The following is a 20,470-nucleotide window of genomic DNA, read 5'->3' as shown; positions in this document are numbered from 1 at the left end:
GGTGTATAATCTTTTTAATATGTTGCAGTATTCGGTTTGCTAGTATCTTATTCAGGATTTTTGCATCTGTGTTCATGAGAGATATTGGTCTGTAGTTTTCTTTTGTGTGTGTTTGTGTTATTTTTACTAAGTTTTAGTATCAGTAATATTGGCCTCATAAAATGAATTGGGTGGTATTGCCTCCTCTTCAATTATTTGGAAGAGTTTGAGGAGAATAGGCATTAAATCTTCTTTGAATATTTTGTAGAATTCACTGGTGAAGGCATCTGGTCCTGTACTTTTACTTTTTGGTAGGTTTTTGATGATTGTTTTAATTTCCATACTGCTGATCAGTCTATTTAGATTTTCCAGTTCTTTTTGATACAGTCTAGGAAGGTTGTATTTTTCTAAGTACTGGTCCATTTCTTCTAGGTTATTAAATTTGGTGTTATATACTTTTTCATAGTATTCTTTGTATGATTCTTTGTATTTCTGCAGTATCTGTCATAATTTCCCCTCTTTCATTCCTGATTTTGTTTATTTGTGTCCTTTCTCTTTTTTTGTTAGTGAGTGTAGCCAGGGGACCCCAATTTTATTAAACTTCTCAAAGAACTAGTTCTTCGTTGTATTTATTTTTCCTATGGTTTTGTTTTCAATTTCATTTGTTTCTCCTCTAATTTTGATTATTTCTTTTCTTTTGCTGATTTCAGGCTTCATTTGTTCTTTGTTTTCTAGTTTTTAAAGATAAAATGTTAATTAGTTTATTTGGGCTCATTCTTTTATTTTTTTTTTGGAGACAGGCCTGTGATGATATGAACTTTCCGTTTTAGTCTGCTCTTGCCATTTCCCAAAAGTTTTGATATTTTGTACTATCATTATCATTCATTTTTATGTATCTCTTGATCTCTCTTTTTATTTCTTCTCCCACCCAGTTATTATTCAGTAGTATGTTGCTCAATCTCCAGGTTTTTGTGTTTCTTCCTGCTTTGCTTTTGCAGTTGATCTCTAGTTTCAAAGGATTGTGATCAAAGAATAAGGTTGGTATGATTTCAACCCTCTTATATTTATTTGTTGAGGCTATATTTGTGTCCCAGTATGTGGTCAGTCCTTGAGAATGTTCCATGTGCACTAGAGAAGAATGTATAAGCAGCCGTTTAGGGATAGAAGGCTCTGTAAATGTCAATTATGTCCAGTTGGTGTAATGTGTCATTTAAAGATGTTATGTCCTTATTGATTTTTTGTTTGGATGATTTGTCCATATCCAACAGTGGGGTATTTAGATCCTCTACTATGATAATGTTTTGGTCTGTTTCTGCCTTTATTTCTGTTAGTAATTGCTTTCTATATTACAGGGCTTCCTAATTGGGAGCATAGATATTAAGAAGTGTTATATCTTCTTGGTGCTGATTCCTTTTATCATTATAAAGTGTCCCTTAGTATCTTTCTTTATCTTTTTTTATTTCGAAGTCTATTTCATCCGATATTAGTACTGCTACTCCCACTTTTCTATGGATTCCATTTGCTTGAAAATCATTTTACACCTTTTCACTTTGAGTCTCTATTTGTCTTTGGAGCCGTGTCTCCAGGAGGCAGCATTTGGTTGGGTTTTGTTTTATGATCCATTCTGCAACTCTGTGTCTTTTTATTGGTGAGTTCAGTCCATTTATATTTAAGGTTATTATTGAAGTAGGAGGTCTTCTTTTAGCCATTTTATATTTTGCTTTCTGATAGCTCGGTGTTTCCATTGCTTTCTTGTCCTTTTGTTTCTGTTTTTTTTTTTTTATTTTGTTTGGCTTTTGTGGATTTTCCCTCTGGTTCTTTTTGTTTTATGTTATATCCTTCAGTTCTGAATCTTTGGTATGTGGTTACCATTATGAACATGTAAAGAATAGTTATATATATACAGCCATCCATTTTCTTTTGCACATGCCTTATCTCCATTCCCCTTTGTGAATTTGCATATGTAGTCTCCCCTTTTCAGTCATTGTTTTCTCAATCTGTTCCATTCATTACTATCTTGTTATAACAATTCTCTTATTATTTAAGCTTATAATGCCCTGTTCTTAGTAAGGGTTGCATTCCTCTGCTTCTATTTGCCTGATAGTCACTTTACTCCTCATTATGTTTTCTTTTTTTAAAATTATTTTGTTTTAGGTTGTTGTAAAGGTCTTAATTTCTCCTTCATATCTAAAGGAGAGCCTAGCTGAATACATTATTCTATGCTGGTAGTTCCTTTCACTTAATAGTTTAAATACTCGATTCCATTACTTCTTTTTTTTTCTTATAGATGTTTAATCATGTTTGCTACCCTCAATCTCCATTCCTGTCAGTATTAGTGACGTTTTAGTAGCGTTTGCTCAGATTTCACTGGACTCTGCTGCATTTGTCTCAGAGGTTATGGGGGTAGCAGCCCTCTGGGTTGGGAGTTTGGGCTACAGCTCATCCTCAGTTTTGAACCTATGGGTGGTAAAAATCAACTGTAGTTTTTCTACTGTCCTTTTTTTTCTGCTTTCTGCCTTGATTACTGGGCCTGCCGCCAGCTGAGTGGAGCTCACAATGCTCCCAGGCTAGGCTGTTCAGGGAACTTGCCGCACCTTCTCTCCTCTTTCTCTTCCTACAGGGAGTTCTGTCTGCAAGAGGCAGCTTCTTTGTTTCTCCCAGTCCCACACTCAAAACTTGGGGTTCTGACCTGTGGTAGCTCTAATGTACAGATCCCCTGTTCACATGTGCTAGTATGCAGTTCGGGTGTTTTTTGTGGAGTTTTAGTTTTTGAGCCTAATTTTTTCTTCAAGAAAAGAGATCTGGGAATATCTCTCACTTTGCCATGTTTCTGACATCACCAAATTGTACACTTTAAATGGGCGAATTGTATGGTATATAAACCATATCTCAATAAAACTATTAAATGAAAAAGATGTGTTAAACATTTAAAAAATCAAAGTTATACAGAAGTACATTAAGTAGAAAATGAAAATCCTCCTTAGTCCTTAGTACCATTCCTTAGAGTGAACTATCAATAACAATTTGGTGGCTATCCTTCTAGATATTATTCTATAAATACGTATATAATATACATGTATATATTAAATGGGATTATACTATTCTTTATTTTTCTCGCTTAATAGCTCATGGACAACTTTTTTTGTCTACACATCTGCATCCCCACCCTCCTTCTGAGGTGTCTTTTGTATGCCATATTATAGATATACTTGTATCTTTGGTTCTTATGTTTTTTGGGCTGCTTTTATAAGACCTTTTCCTTCTTTTCCAGGATCAAAAGAAGCATGGGGAACAAATGCTTGTCCCATGACAGCATCTTCATGTTGGAGCCTGAAAGATCAACAAGTAAAACATGCCACTCTCCAGAGCCCCAGAGGGGCGGATCTCTGCAGGTAATAGTGAACTTGAACATTAGTGCCTAATTGGACTACTCCTCTTCCATTCCCTATTCCTATCCAGTCAAAAAAAAAGGAGGGAGGAATTTGGCTCTACTTCTCAGCTGATTCTAAACTCACAGGGCTGTTGTAAATATCAAATGAGAGAATATATAAATATATGGTGTGTTTACCTAGTGCCTGACACACAGTGTTGGCTGATATTACCATATTCACTTTTCTTGACACACTCAAGAATGCCTTAAAGTACTATGATAGTGACATTCCACTCTTACTATGCAAGCATTCCAATCCCCTGTTTTTGCTTTCTTCCACAGAGATCTCATGATTTCAGAAGTTTGCCTAGAACTGGTAGTGTGCATGAAGGTTTTTCTGGAGCTGTGTTTGGAGTTGTGTCCCAATATGTGCCCAGAAGCAGAACCTGGATAGCAGACTCCAAGATCACTGAGGTAGTAGAGTGAAATTGTTCAAAGAATGGCAGCTGAGTCACATAGTTAGATCTATGCTTGAATTCTTGCTCTGCTACTTACTGTCTCTGTAACCTTGAGTTGATAGGTTAGCCTCTGTGAACCTTTTTTTCTCATCTACAATGTGTACAATATTAATATCTACCTCAAAATGTCGCTTCTGAGGATTGACTAAAGACTCAGAGAGGTTAAAGAAATTGCTCAAACTTACCTAGATAGTAAGTGGTAGACCTGGAAATCTGACCCAGTTGTGTTGATCTCGAAAACCACAATTTTTCTATTACTGCAGTTTTTAACATGTCCAACTTCTTCGTACCTGCCTCATCAGGGAGAAGGGTACACCTTTTGGTCTCTTCAAAACGCGGCATGTATATAGGATAGTCTCATCTCCAGTGAATCCTAATCATTGCTAAGTCAGACTCTTCAGGAGCTTTAATTGAGAAATGCTCCATGGGGAGCTGGAGATATTTCCAGGGAGATAACCACTAGCAGCTGGCTTCCTCCTTCTCTTACATTGTGGGTGGGATTATACCCAAGGATTCCCCTGTAACTGGGAAGGCCACGCAAGGAAGAGATCTTTGTCCACAGGAGAGCTGATTATTTTTCATTTGACGAAAGGTAATGGGTTTATTTCTGACATAGCTGCTTAAGACCCCAAATTTCTCGCTCTGGTTTATATACCGTGTGTGAAAGTTTTGCTGGGTATACTAGCCATGAAGGGTGGAGAAGCAGACACTGATATGGTTAGCAAAGGTGCTAATCTTATGGCTGTAAAGCAGCCCCTAGGTCAGCAAACTGTTGCCCTCTTACACCACAGCCGGAAAAGTCACTTAGTGAACTTTCCAGTTTTTGGTTTTAAACATCTACACCAGCTTTCACTTGTCTTCACAGCTACACTCCCTTGCCACTGAGTAGCAAAAATCCAGGTCTACATGGCTGAGTGCTATAGGGTGATTTCTCATATTCAGAAAGGGGAAACCTGTTTGTTGGGTTCCTCCCTCTCTTCTATCTCAGTCCCAGAAACAAAGACACTCTTATAGCAAAGATATTAAATTTTTTTAAAAAGATGATTTTTGTGAAAATCAAAGGGAAGGATTCTAGAGGCATTTCCTCTCACCATGAAGGAGGTGGAGAAAGTCCAAAGATAAGTTTTCTTAAATGTCTGGTTTGGGCCCACATCTCCTACCTTTGGTCTTCTCCCTTAGTTCCTCCCCTGGAAATAGGGCTGAAGACAGCATACAGTGTTAAAAGAACCTGAGTCATCAACAACCAGATTGGCAAGGTGACAACCCTAAATGACAGGGTAGTTGATAGCATTAAGTCAAGGATACTTACACCCAATGTTGCATAAAAGCTAGGCAAGTATGAAATTGGTCAATCGCCGGGTCCCTTGAAGGGGCAAGACTCTTAATGGATTAAGTGACATTCCCGACAATTGGGAGATTGTGGGAGAGGACATTAAGGTACAGAGTTCTGTTAGAAATCCTGAGACTGAGTCAGTTTTTATCCCCTGCCAAATTTTTACCTGATGTCCTGTCTGAAGTGTTAGGAATTTGGGTGTCTAGTTTACTCTCCAAGAAATTTTGTGTTCTTTTTATTTGAGGATAAATAGATAAGCTATAATAGCAGATTATTAGCATCTTGTTGTTGAATCAAACTGAAATCAGTAATTTAAGAAACTGAGACTGTGAAGCAGTTTTTTTTTATGGCTCACAGGCATAGCTCTCCCTCTGCAGCCTTTCTGAAGGAAGCAGGCACACCTCTTCTGGTTGTTGCCCATTAACTTCCTGAACTTGAGTATGGAATATCCCCTTCCTGGCCCTTACAGTTAGGAGACCAGGAGTGCACAGTGTTTGAGAACATGGACTATAAAAGCAAGCAGACCTTTCAAATGCTTGTTCTGCCACTGTAAGAATTAGGGCCAGTCATGTCATCTCTCAAACCTGGTTTCCCCATCTGTAAAATGGAGACCACAAGAGCAAATGCTTCAAAGAATTGTTGTAAGGTTCAAATGAAATACATCTATGGAAAGCACTCCTTGCCTGGCAGGGAGAAAGATCTCAAATCAATAATCAAACTCTCTACCTTAAGGGCCTAGAAAGAGAAGAACAAACTAATCCCAAAGTTAACAAAAGGAAGGAAATAGTAAATATTAAAACAAAGTCAAGATCTCAGTATAAATTGGTTGTCATTACTGTAGTTATTATTATTAGAATTCGGTTTAGAGATGGTTAATCCCCAAGGCCTCTTCTCAAGAGCCCTCAATGGGGCCTGGTAGTAATAAGAGGGCACCTTAGACACTGACCAGGAGTACCCCCGGAGCAGAACTTTGGCAAATGCTCACTGTGGCCACTTTTCTTTTGCTTTGTTTGAAGGCCATATGTCCTGAGCAGGAGCAGAGCCTATGACAGAAACAAACATGTCAGCTCCATGATAGCCAAGTATTTTGTTTTGCTCATTGCTGTAGGCCCAGTGCCTGGAATGGGGTGTGGCACATTGTAGATGCTTAGCCAGTATTTGTTAAAGATAATTGATCCACGTCAGAAGGCCCATGGCAGGGACCAATGCTTCAAATTCAAATGTACCATGAGAATCAAAGTGGAATAAACTAAATTGGTCTGCTAAAGTCCAAGGAAAACCCAAATGCTCAACTTTATTCCCTTAGGAAACCAAGTAAAGGAGTTCTAACCAGGACTAGTTCTGCAGATTTTCTAAAAATCCCAGAAAATCAGTTGTGACAGGATTAAGATAAACAACCAACACAGTGAAGATCCAATCCAAAAAGTTCCTGGAATGATAAGAACAAAGATTTTAGTTTGGATACCAAGCCCAGATCATAATCCAAAGACTCATGTCCACAAGAACTAGATGTACAAAGACAGGCCCAAAATTAAAATAAAGATCAGACTCAAACGAGATTTATAGTGAGCCTCAGTAGGGATATATCACCAGAATTCTGGTTTTGATCAAATAAGCATTTTGAAGTTTCTACCTTTGTTTGGGGATTGACAAAAGTGTGCCCAGAGTGTGAGCCAAGGCTATTGGTCTTGGGTTTGAGTAGGTCAAGACAGGGAGGTAGAAGATTCTTTCCTTGGCTTGTTTTTTTTTTCACTTTGGGTCCTTAGTCCTTCAACCGTGAAACAATAAGAGAACACCAGTAATTTGAAGGAAAATATACAAATTTGAACTTTTTCCTTCTATACTCCTTAACAGATCCCACCACTGCATCTATGCCAACCCGGCATCAGCCCACTTTATATAAAATCTGACACAATTTCTAAGGACTTCGAAGAAATTTATGTTGATGATGACAGGTCACCGAAGACCCCACAAAAGAAGCTTTTACCAGAGAATATCCTGATGTTGAAAAAGGTTCGTGTTAGTCCCATCCTAAGTGGAAAGTTGTGGGTAGGTGTGGGGCACAGGTCAGAGGCAAAATTTCTTTTTGTGCTTTTTTCTTCAATACTAGGGAGATACTTGGGAAGGAGCTACCATGCTTGACTTTTGATTTGTAAGGTGGTTTACATTTTCTGTCCAATTCCACAAGCCAAATAATCAGTCTTTAATTTGTAATCAATGGAAGTCAGTATCTGGACAAAAAATAGTTTACAGATGTTTTCTGTTATTTCAGGAAGAAAACAATAGAGATTTTTATGGAAGTAAAGCCTCTACAGTTTCAAATGTCAAAATATCAAAGGTTAGTGCATGTAGTAATTTTTGAGAGACATATATCCATATAAAAATCATTTGACACAAGAGAGGGCATGCATGTGCATTTCATACATCTAGGTTTGTCATCCAAATAATACCCATCAATATTGGAATATTAATAGATTGTTGTCACATCAACATTTCCATTCTCAAATAAACCTGTGGTTAATTTAATTGGTTGTTATTGAACTTGAGAGGGCTTTTAGAGTGGGATTTCTAACCATTAACCTTGGGAACTAAAAAGTAAACAGACAGGTAATTTATAATGAAGATCATTGTTTAGTCAGCAAAAATCTGTTTTGATGTCGAAAGATTCTATAGAGAGAAACAGCTTTCAGTTAGATATGTCAACAACAACAACAAAATATAATTAGGTTAGAACCAAAGGTAAAGCACAGGCTGGTGATAGGGGGATGGATACTCACTGATTTATGGATTTAAGCTATGACTATATTTTATGCAGAATACCACTAAATCAGATGAATTGGGCCAGACAATGAATTTGGTGGAAAGTTGAATTAGATAACATTTTTTATTGTGGTAAAATACGTATAATGTAAAATTTATTATGTTAAAAGTGTATGATTTAGCAGCTTTAAGTACATTTGCAATATTGTGCAACCATTACCACTATCTAGTTCCAAAATAGTTTTGCTTCCCCAAAATGGAAACCCTATACATATTAAGCATCATTCCTCCCTTCTCTAAGCCCTTGGCAACCACTAGTATGTTTTTAATCTGGATTCATCTATTCTGGATACTTCATATAAATGCAATCATACAATATGTGTCTTTTTGTGTCCGGCTTCTTTCACTTAGCATAATGTTTTTAAGGTTCATCCATGTTGTAGCCTGTATTGGTACTTCAGTACCTTTTATGACTGAATAGTACTCCATTATATGGATATGCCATATTTGTTTAGCTATTCATCCACTGATGGACATCTGGGTCCTAGCCACTTATTGGCTATTGTAAATAGTGCTGCTATGAACATTAATGTATAAGTTCTTGTTCGAACACCTGTTTTCAATAACTTTGGATATGTACTTAGGAGTGGAATTGCTGGGTTATATGGTAATGCTATGTTTAACTTTTTGAGAAACCACCAAACTATTTTCCCCAGCAGATATACCACTTAACATTCCCACCAGCTATGTATGAAGGTTCCAATATCTCTAACATGCTGGCCAACACTTGCTATTTTCCTTTAAAAAAAAAAAGTCATTCCAGTGAGTGTAAAGTTAGGTATCTCATTGTGGTTTTGATTTTCATTTTTCTAATGACTAATGATGTTGAGCACTTTTTCATGTGCTTATTGGACATTTGTATATCTTCTTTAGAGAAATGTATATTCCAGTCCTTTGCTCATTTTTCTTTTTTCTTTTTCTTTTTTGCTGTTGTTGAGTTGTAAGAGTTCTTTATATATTATTCTGGATACTAGACCCTTATCAGATATATGCTTTGCAAATGTTTCCTCCTATTCTGTGAGTTGTCTTTCTATATCAAGAGAACAAAATTTTGTCAAAATTTTAAACATTTTGATAAAGTTCAATTTATTGATTTTTTTTCTTTTGGTACTTATGCTTTTGGTGTTATATCTAAGAAACCGTTGCCAAATCTAAGATCATGAAGATTTATCTCTATATTTTCTCCTAAGAGTTTTAGCTCTTATATTTAGGTCTTCATTCCATTTTGAGTTAATTTTTATATATGGCGTGAGTTAAGGGTCTAACTTTATTCTTTTGCATATGGCTATCCAGTTGCCCCAGCAACATTCATTGAAAACACTATTCTTCCCTCCATTTAATGGTCTTGTCACCTTTGTTGCAAGTCAATTAACCATAGATGAATGGGTTTATTTCTGGACTCTCAATTCTTTTCCATTGATCTATGTACCTACCCTTATGTCAGTACTACGTTGTTCTAATTACTATAGCTTCGTAGTAAGTTTTGAAATCAGGAAGTGTGAGTCTTCTAATTTTGTTCTTTTTTCAAGATTGTTTAAGCTATTTAAGGTCTCTTGCAATTCTGTATGAATTTTACAATTGGTTTTTCCATATCTTCAAAAAGACACATTGGAATTTTTATAAGGATTGCCTTGAATTTGTAGATCACTTAGAGGTATATCGCCGTTGGGAGATTAGGTCTTTCAATCCATGAACATGGGATGACTTTTCATTTATGTAGGTCTTTAATTTCTTTCGCAATGTTTTATAGTCTATAGTGTACAAGCCTTTCACCTCTTTGGTTAAATTTATTTCTAATTATTTTATTCTTTTTGATGCTATTGCAAATGGAAATGTTTTCTTAATTACCTTTTGGGATTGTTCATTTCCAGTGTATAGAAATACAACCGATTTTTGAGTGTTTATCTTGTATTTTCAACTCTAATTCATTTATTAGCTCTAATAGATTTATAGGGATTCTTTAGAATTTTCTTTTTTTTATTTGTTAATCTTTTATTTCTTTTCTTCATATTATGTTTTTTCAATTGACTTCTCTATACAAATTCACTTGTTATTTTCTTCTATTTTCATGAGCATGCAAAACCTATTTGGGATTTTTTTTCCCCCAGACATTATAATTTTAAGTTCTTGGAATTTCTGTTTGGCTTCTTTTTTTATAGATTCCATTTCTCTGTGAATTCCCCATCTGATCATTCATTATAACTATATTGACTATAACTATATCTATATATAATATTTTTGTATTTAAGATCATGTCATTTGTAAATATAGTTTTACTTCTTTTCTAATTTGTATGTACTTTGTTTCTTTTTCCTGCCTAATTATTCTAATTAGAACTTTCAGTAGAATGTTGAATAAAAGTGGCAAAAACAGACATCCATGTCCTGTTCCTGATCTTAGGGGGAACACTTTCAGTTTTTTACCATTAAGTATGTTAGCTATGGGTTTTTCGTATATTCTTTCCATTCCTAGTTTGTTAGGTGTTTTTAGCATTGAAAAATTTTTGGATTTTGTCAGATCAATTGAGATGATGTTATTTTTTTCCTTCATTCTGTTAATACGGTATATTACATTGAGTGATTTCATGTTTTGAACCTCCTTGCAATCTTGGGATAATTTCTAATTAGTCATGATGTATAATTGCCTTACTATGCTGTTGGATTTGGTTTGCTGGTATTTTTGCATGTGTATTCATAAGGGATAAAGATCTACAGTGTTCTTTTTTGTGATATCTTTATCTGACTTTGGAATGATGGTAGCTGAATAGAATCAAGAAATGTTTTCTTCTTATTATTCCTCCTGCTCCTCCTCCTCCTCCTCTTCCTTCTTCTCCTCCCCCTCCCTCCTTAAATTTGTAAAGGATTGGTGTTAATTCTTCTTTAAAAAACTTGGTAGAATTCACCATTGAAGCCATCTGGTCCTGGTCTTTTCTTTTGGGGGAGGCTTTGATTACTGATTCAGTCTCTTTACTTGTTATAGGTCTATTCAGATTTTTAAATATATTCTTGAGTCAGTTGTGGTAGTTTGAGTGTGTCCAGAAATTTATTCATTTCATCTAGGCTATCTAGTTTGCTGATGTATAATTATTCATAATATTATTTTACAATCCTTTTTATTTCTGTAAAGTCAGTAGTGATTGTCCCTTTTCACTTCTGATTTTAGTAATTAGTGTCTTCTCTCATCTTTTCTTAGTCAATCTAGCTGAAGATTTGTCAATTTTGTTTTACTTTTCAAAGAACCAATTTTGGTTTCATTAACTTTCTCTATTGTTTTTCTATTCCTTATATCATTAACCTTGTTTTAATCTTAATTTTTTACTTCTATTAGCTAGCTTTTGAGTTAGTTTGCTCTTCTCTTTCTAGTTCCTTAAAGTGGAAAGTTAGGTTATTGATTTGAGATCTTTCTTTTTTAACATAGGCATGAACAATTATAAATTTCTGAGGACTGATTTTGCTGTATTGCATAAGTTTTATTATGACGTGTTTTAGTTTTCATTCATGTCAAAGTATTTTCTAACTTTTGATTTCTTCTTTAACCCATTAGCTGCTTAAGTGTATGTTGTTCAATTTCCATCTATTTGTGACTTTTCCAGTTTTCCTCATATTATTGATTTTTAGTTTCATTCTACTATGTTCAGAGAAGATATTTTGTATGGTTTCAGTCTTTTAAATTTTATTAAGAACTTATCTTGTGGCTTAACATATGGTCTATCCAGGAGGAATGTTATATATATATATATATATATATATATATATATATATATATATATATATTTAAAACCTAGTTTATAGTATTGTTTCTAGACCTCTATTTCTTTACTGATCTTCTGTCTAGTTGTTTATTCATTATTGAAAGTGAGATATGAAGTCTCTATTATTGTAGAACTGTCTATTTCTTCCTTTGATTCTGTCATTATTTGCTTCATGTATTTGCTAAGTCTGTTGTTTTGTGTGTATATGTTTGTGATTGTTCTGTCTTCCTGATTTATTGACCCTTTATCAATGTATAATGTCCGTCTTTGTGTCATAACAATTTTGGCTTCAATTCTATTTTGTTTGATATTAATATAGCCACCTGGGCTCTTGGTTATTATTTGCTTGGAATATCTGTCATCATCCTTTCACTTTTAACCTCTTTATGTCTTTGGATCTAAAGTGAATCTCTTGTAAATAGCATATAAAAGGATCATATTTTTAAAATTTATCTTGTCAATTTCTGCCTTTTGATTGGAAAATTTAATTTACATTCATAATAATTACTACTGGGAAAAACTTACTTCTACCATTTTGCTCTTTTTTTCCCTATATATTTTATATATGTTTTGTTCCTTAGTTCCTTCATTACTACCTTCTTTCAAATTTGATTTTATTTTAGTACACCATTTTCATTCTTTTCTCATTTCCTTCTTTACATATTTTTAAATTAGTTTCTTAGTGGCTACCTTGGGGATTACAATTAAGAAAATTAGATAACATTTTAAGACATGTAGTATTCTCTTTATATTAATTTGAATAAGCTAACTATGTGTTTTAGAGTTTAATGAATAGAGTTAAATTATTTATAGTCAACATTTCTAAACATCAGTCTAAAAATTTGTCCTGCTTAAGTATAAAAATCTTTCTATTAGTATATTCAAGAGTCGAGTCAGTTTGCTACAGGTTAAATGTTGAGCCGGCAGGCAGAAAGTCTAGTCTTTGGTGGTACAGTCGAACTAACCCTAGGCATGAGAGTTTCTTAGCTATTTCCACCATGCTTCCTGGTTTATAGTTTACTGGTTTATTAGTGAGCACAAGGTAGGCAGATGGCAGCAACAGCAGCAATAGCAGCAGCAGCAACATCCCTCAAAAAGCAGCTGTAATCACCATCATAACTAGATGTGCTGGCTCGGCTACTTATCCAAGATTCTCATAAATTATGGCCCCCAACTCTTATAACCCCCAAAGCTTCCTCACAAACCCAGCTCCTACTGCCTTCTTACTGAGCATCAACTGGGGAGCTAGGCAGTAAACAAAATCATCCAAATAAAAAGTCAGATTAAAAGATGACTAAATCTCTGCCATTTCAGAGGAATCTTTCCAAGTTTTCTCTCTTATTCTTTTTTCTCTGAGCTGCTGCCTCTTACTGGTAACAGGGAAAAACACATCTCTTCTCTCAAGGACCCAATAGACCTTTACTCTAGGTTTACTTTCTTCTTCAAGTGCCCCAGGAAAGAATAGGAAGGACTGCTTAAGCCCTCGCTGTTTCAGCCTATGGCCTTCCACATTTCCTTGGGTAAAGAGTTGAGTGCTTTTTCCCTTTCAGTTATAGTTACCAAAGCTTGTTGTTTCTTCCCTGAGTAATCTTCTTTGAATCTCACAGCCCTCCCCTGACTCATTTTTGGGGGGGGCGGGGTATAGGTAAGATGGGCAGTGAAGATGAACATGTATCTCTATATAGCATATGTGACATAATGAGTCACTACAACTCTCCACTTGGCCTCAGCTTTTACTATGCAAAGACACAAGCCCAAGTCTCCCCCAGCAGGCAGTCTGATTTAGCAGGATCTGACTAATCCACCCCACAAAGTATCTCTAGCCCACCCTTGGACCAGAGGATTCTTCTAATTAGTACTTTCCTCACCCCTGCCACCTTCCCAACCTGGCTCATTTTCATCTGTCTTCTCTAATGAGTCTGTGAACTATTTTTCTTTAGTATTGCTTTTCATGGGAAAAAATAATTGTGTGGAAAAGAAGTCATGCATATACAACCCAATTAGTTTTCATTCTCAAGAAAGGGGTATGTCAGCTTTTTAGTGTTTAAAGTTTGAGCTGATTAAATGCCTAGACTTTAGTTCCATTACAGAATACATGCTGCTATTTAACATGGTGGGAGTTAATTAGCTGCCAATTATTCTATTGTATTGGCTACTGAAGAGTTCATTTAAATTGCTGCAGAGTTGTCTCATCACATCTCTTGCTTTACTCCTGATGGCCTACTCTAGAAATCACTACCATCATTTACAAATAGGTCTCTGAAGACCAGAGCAATATTTTAAAAAATCCTCTGATACATCAAAGAATATCATAATGCCCCTCCCTATTGTTGCATAGATCTGTAGTTTACAAAGTAATTTTGCATATATAGATGCATTTGATTTTCTCAATAACTCTGTAAGATAGATAGGAAAGATACTATTGTTCTCATTTTAGCTAACAGAACTGAGTTCAGAAAGGTGAACTGACTTGGCCAAGGCACAAAGCCAATCAGAGATAGAGCTGGGACTCAAACCCAGGATTCCTGCATAAATCCATACCGCTTTTCTTTTCACCAAACAAGGTGGACTCTAGCAGCTCTCTAAATTTGTATAACCAATGCCCAGCAATAGCAACAGCAGCTAGCACTTACTGAGACTTTCTTATGTGAATGGCACTTGCCATGTACCATTTCATTTAATCTTTAAACAACACACTAAAGTATATATTATTATTATCCCTATTTTAGAGACACAGAAACTGGGGCTCAAAGAGGTTAGATAACTTGCCCCAAGTCAAACAGCTAATAAATGGCATAGCTAGGACTTCAAATTCAGGCCTATTCAATTCTGAAGTTCATATTCTTATTCTCTATACTAGTTAAGAAATTAAAGAGATTGTGATGGAAAGGATGCTGCAGGAAACGTGAAATTCCATCTCTTAAAACTTTCAGCTTGGCAAAATGGTGGCCACAACAGTTTTTACAAAACAAAAATTCTCAGTGAAGCAGCATAGGAATGGGCACAGAAGCCACATTGACACACCTGGGAAATTAAAACCCTAAGAGCCAATATCAGGTCTCATACCCTGTGCCAATATATTTTGATAGAGAAGCCTCCCACTGAGAACCAGTTTTCCCACCAAGAGCTACTGTTTGCTTCTTTTGGAGATGTTCCAAGGAGTATTTGCCTTTCGAGCCTTTAGCTGAATGGCTTTCACGGAATCCAGCTCCCCAGTACCCTATGTCAAACTTTCCAGACAGTTTCAGAGTGAATTTTTCCCCAGAGTAACAGCTCTTCAGGTCAAATGTTTGATGAAATCTGGGCCTAAATAGCCACCAGTTAAATGTCCTTATTTAAGACATAACAATCAAGGTTTTCCTTTGTTCCAAGAAACAGTCAAACTGCTCTCTCTATCTCCACTCAAGTGTTTCTTATCAATAGTTAATGGAAAAGGTGGAAACCCTAGCGTCAGAGAACAGACAAATAAACCATCAAAAGGGTGTCCAAAAGGATATGTTGTTGACTGAACTATTTTTCACTGGGTCTAGAAATTTGACAAAAAGGGAAAAATCTGAAATGTGTTTTAATTTTTCAACAAGCAGCCCTTACCCCAACTAACAGCAAAGGAGAGTCTAGCACCCCTATCAACTAGTGCTGAGGATCTCATTCCCTGGCCCAAGGCTTGACCCAGATTCCTCCCCCAGAGAGATTCTGGATTAGTAGCTGCCAGGCATGGCACATCTCCCAGATGTTGAGGCAAAGGAGCTCATTTAACTCCAGCTGTTAATCAGAAGCTGTCTGCACTAACCTCCCTCTAAAACACAGGAAAAGAAATTGGGTACAGAGAGCATATGTTGGCTCTCAGAGTTCAGGGAGGGAGGAGTGGGGATGCAGGAGAGATGGGGAAGGAAAAATAGAGAAAGAAGTCCAATTTCCTTCTCTTACTTTTTCTTTCAGAAACATGCCAAAAGGAATTTGGTTTGCTTTTCCTGGGTGGCTCATAAAATCCTGTAGTTGGCTCCTGTGGTAACTTTTCTAAGTTTCTCCTAACCTATATAGCTGAGGGAAAAGATGGACCTTCAGAAGAGCCCCACTTACCAGAGGGGGTCTAAATATTGCTGGCTCCTCTTCTATGGCAATTGATTTAGGAACTTGCTGTGCTTCTATTTGAAAATAGGAGGCTTTCTCTTACACTAGGCAGTGGCTCCCAGAAGACTCACTTGGAGAGCCTGTGAAGCTTATATCAAAGCTCCTCCCCTGATAGTCTTATTTATCAGGTCTTGATAGCTACTTGAATGTGCTTTTTCAACACATACTCAATGTGATTCTGATGTTATGGAGGGGTTTCCTAGATCATATTTTGAGAAACACAGCTCAAAGATCCAGAGAGTTTATTTAATCGACTAGTGAGTTTACGGGAAGTTGTAAACAAATATATATCCTCTATACCCATACAACATAATCTAAACACAACAACAGAGATCTTTTAGTGCTATTTTGAATCTCATGCCTGAGCTTGAATGTCATACTTAGGTAGGGATAGTGCTTGATGGTTTGGGATGCCAACTGAATTAAAAATGTTTCTTGATTAAATGGGTATTTACTTGCTGTCTAGGCATTGTAAGTTAGTTTTTCAGCAAAGCAAGTTGTATGGTGTCCTTTTAGGGTTCTAGATCAACAAACCTCCTTTACTTTTGGCATTTACTTTTGGCTGGAGCTAATGAGGTCTCAGAATAACTAAAATGATACAGAGAACAGGGATGAGCTTTCTCTGACAGATTCCCAGAAAGGCAACATCTAGTGTAAGTTGTAGCATAATCAATTCACTAGTTCAACAAACATTTATTGAGTAACTGCTATGGACCAAGCACAGTTCTAGGTGTTAGAGATACAGGAGTAAATAAAACAGATGTAAACCATTTTTTTATGGAGTTTATATTTATAGTGGGGGATACAGATAATAAACAAGATAAATAAGTAAAGTATACAATATGATAGACAGTCATAAAAGCGCCAAGGAGAAAAAAATTAACACATGAAATTAGGATTATGAAGTGTCAGGGTAGAGAACTAAATTTTTAAATAGGTTGGCCAGCAAGGTGTCAATAGAAGGTGGCTTTTGTATCAAGACCTGAAGGAAGTGAGGGACACAGACATGGGGGAAGAGCATGCTTGGCAGAGGAAACAGCAAGCACAAATGCCCCAAGGGAAGAACATGCACGGAATGTTTCAGGAAAAGCAAAACATTAGTGTGTCTGGAGCAGAAAGTGGTAAGAGGCATGGTCAGAGAGGCAATGGGGAGACAGCACAGGAGGTTAGAAGGAACATAGATGTTGTCATCCAGTCCCAAAAGACCAGAACTATAAGACCTCCCTGAAGCATGAACAATTTTTAGAAAAATAAAACAAGAAACATTACTCTGTACACCGAGTATTAAATTCATAATTCCAAGAGATAACACAAAGCAAATACATAGTACCAGGAAGCGGTGTTAGATAAATTAATGGATGATAGTTGCATAAAAAAGTTAGGAAGGGTTTGGGACCACTTCTAATTTTGTGTGATTGACCCCCCTTTTCCTAGAATCGAAAACAGAATGTTGAGCGGGTGTATATCATCAGCCTGACTCATTAGCACTGCGTTAAGCTCCCAGGCATTGAAATCACAGGCCATAAAAGAACCATGACTGTAACTAAGATAGTAGTGAAGTTTATCACTGGATCAACATACAATGGTGTTGGGAAATGTGAAGGGATGTGAAAGCTGTAAATACCAAAGGGGGTCCTTGGTGCTGTGTAGAGCTAGTTTGGAAAGAACTAGTGAGTAAATACAAATGGAAATTCTGCCCACCTGCTAAATTTCATCATTTACCACTGGTGCCAGAAGAGAGATGGCTCATCACCTGGCCTTCAAATGGGCTTGCGCTAACACAAATATCTGGAGATTCTTAGGAATGAGAGGTGCTCTAGGATGTCTCTTTGAGGAGTGGAAATGCTATGCCAAGAAGCTCAGAAGAGACCGTTTTGAAGTCCCTACAGAGGAACCCAACTAGGAGCCCCAGGACAAGCTAGTTTGGAGAGGTAGAGGCCGGCCATAATGAGGGTAAAGTGACAGGCTCCATCCCCCCCCCATTGGGGTGAGAGCACTCAGTTCCTCAGGGTGCTCCCATCAGCCTCATACTGATGGATGGTAAATATAAGTAAAAGTAGTGTGCTATCTACACAAACTTAGCTTACAGACAAGCCTTCTTCCAACCTGATTTTATTCCCTCTACCAAGCCCTCCTATGGAGAAATCCCAGAGCCCTTACAAATTTTACTGACACAGATTGTGCCTCTAACACCCATCAGCCCCTTCTGTTAATTAAATGGGGGTATAACACAAGAGAACATGCAAATCCTCTGACCTCGTAAACTTCATTAAATGGTTGGGTTCCTATCCTGAGGGCTAAGGGGAGCCCTTGAATGCTTTTGAAACAGGGGAGCAACTAGAACTTCCTGTTTCTGGTTTTTACTTGCAAGGGAACCAGAAGAAGGTGTGCACCTTGCCACTAATGATCCCTGAGAGGTCAATATTGCTGTAGGAAAAAGGGACAGTAGTTCATGAGGTATTCCTGCTTTAGGAATTCTTCACCAGAGGAATGTCCAACTTTGGAGACCAATGATAGCATACAGAGTTGACTTGTTTCTTTTCTACCACTTTCTCCAGAGATCCTTGGAGCCCTCATCTGGACTTGGTCACTCACAGCCCTTGACCACATTTGCCATGATGACCTCTCCCAGCAGCACTCAGCTGCCCATTGGTTTCAGCACCCCAGCAACCACCCAGGGCTATTTGTATTCTTCAGGTGTTCCACATAAGATGGTTTTAAACCCCCAGAATCAAAAGAAAAACTTTCAAGCAACTGTAAGTCCTTCAAGAAGCTTGGGAATAAACTACTATATATAATAGAATATGAGTTCCAAGCTTTGCAAACTGTACCTAGGGAAGTGGTATGGTTTGGGGGATCCATGGTACAGTCAAGGGCATTGTCCCAGGTTTGACACTCTCAAAGAGGTGAGCAAACTTGCATCTAGTGGGTGGGATGTTCTATGCATGTAGAAATTACATAAAAGGGACTGAAGAAAACAGAAACAGTGACCTAAACCCCCAGAAACTGCTTATTGTCTTAGCATCTGGAAATTAACTCAACCCTCTTTGTGTAGAGTATATTCAACCAGAGCCCAGACCAGAATTCCTTTAATTATTAATCAGGTAAGACCCGCAAGTTCAAATTGCAGCACTGTTCCACTAATTTGGGAGAACTCCAAGCATTTTTTTATTATATTTTTAAATATTAAGTTTATTGGAGTGACATTGGTTAATTAATACAATTACATAATTTTCAGGTGTACATTATTATTTGACATCTGTTTATTCTATTGTGTGTTTACCACCAAAGTCCAGTTTCCTTCAGCTACCATATATTGGATCCCCTTTACCCACTTCACCCTCCCACTACCTCCATATATTTGACCCCTTTTACCCCATCTATCTCTCCCCTCCCCTTTACCCTCTGGTAACCACTAGTCTATTGCCCATGTCCCTGAGTCTGTGTTTTTCCTGTTCATTTGTTGTTTTTAGGTTTATATCCCACATATAAGTGGTATCATATGATTTTCAACTTTTTCTGTCTGGCATATTTAGCTTAGCATGATTATCTCGAGGTCCATCCATGTTGTTGCAAATGGCAGTATTTCATCTCTTCTTATGACTGAGTAATATTCCATTGTATATATGAACCACAGCTTCTTTAGACAATTATCTATTGTAGCACACTTTGGTTGCTTCCATGTCCTGACCACTGTGAATAATGCTGCTATGAACATTGGTGTGGAAATATCTTTTCAGATATGGGTTTTCAAGTCTTTAGGGTAAATACCCAGTAGAGGGATTGCTAGATGGTATGGTAGATCCATTTTTAGTTTTTTGAGGAACCTCCATACTGTTTTCCATAGTAGCTGTACCAATTTGCAGTCCCACCAGCAGTGTATAAAGGTTCCTTTTTCTCCACATCCTCTCTAACATTTGTTATTACTTGTCCTGTCGATTATAGCTATTCTAACAAGTGTGAGATGGTATCTCACTGAGGTTTCATTTGCATTTCCTTAATAGCTGCGATGTTGAGTATCTTTTCATATATTTGTTGGGCATTTGTATGTCCTCTAGGGAGAAGTATCTGTTGAGATCTTCTGCCCATTTTTTGACTTGATCATTTGCTATTGTTGTTGTTGTTATTGAGTTTTATGAGTTCTTTGTATATTTTGGATATTAGGCTGTTATCGGAGGCACTGCTTGTAAATATATGTTCCCATTCAGATGGTTCTCTCTTTACCTTGTTGATGATTTCTTTTGCTGAGCAGAACCTTTTTAGTTTGATGTAGTCTCATTCATTTATTTTACCTTTTACTTTCCTTGCTTTTGAGGTCAAATTCATAAAATCCTCTTTAAGTCCAAGGTCCTTGAGTTTAGTTCTTATGTTTTCTCTTATGCATTTTATTGTTTCAGGTCTTCTATTCAGGTCCTTAATCCATTTCGAGTTAATTTTGGTGTGTGGTGTTCGAAAACAGTCTAGTTTCATTCTTTTGCAGGTGGTTTTGCAGTTTTCCCAGCATCATTTATTGAAGAGGCTTTCCTTTCTCCACTGTATGTTTTTGGCTTTTTTGTCTAAAATTATTT

General features: G+C 36.8%; 1 protein-coding gene across 2 annotated transcripts in view; it reads left to right on the top strand.

The window, feature by feature from the left end:
• KIAA1210 (KIAA1210 ortholog) overlaps window positions 1-20,470 on the top strand; it is a 98,588-nt gene that overhangs the window by 46,827 nt on the left and 31,291 nt on the right. For both annotated transcript variants that reach the window (XM_016124445.2, XM_016124444.2), the window contains exons 4-8: window positions 3,251-3,371; window positions 3,692-3,823; window positions 7,055-7,213; window positions 7,473-7,538; window positions 18,461-18,658. In XM_016124445.2, coding sequence (XP_015979931.2) covers window positions 3,251-3,371; window positions 3,692-3,823; window positions 7,055-7,213; window positions 7,473-7,538; window positions 18,461-18,658 — 676 coding nt within the window. The remainder of the gene's footprint in view (window positions 1-3,250; window positions 3,372-3,691; window positions 3,824-7,054; window positions 7,214-7,472; window positions 7,539-18,460; window positions 18,659-20,470) is intronic.

Source organism: Rousettus aegyptiacus, unplaced genomic scaffold (genome assembly GCF_014176215.1).
Source record: "Rousettus aegyptiacus isolate mRouAeg1 unplaced genomic scaffold, mRouAeg1.p scaffold_m13_p_9, whole genome shotgun sequence".
Taxonomy (NCBI): domain Eukaryota; kingdom Metazoa; phylum Chordata; class Mammalia; order Chiroptera; family Pteropodidae; genus Rousettus; species Rousettus aegyptiacus.
The sequence above is the reverse complement of the archived record's forward strand: the minus strand, read 5'-3'. Positions and strand labels throughout refer to the sequence as shown.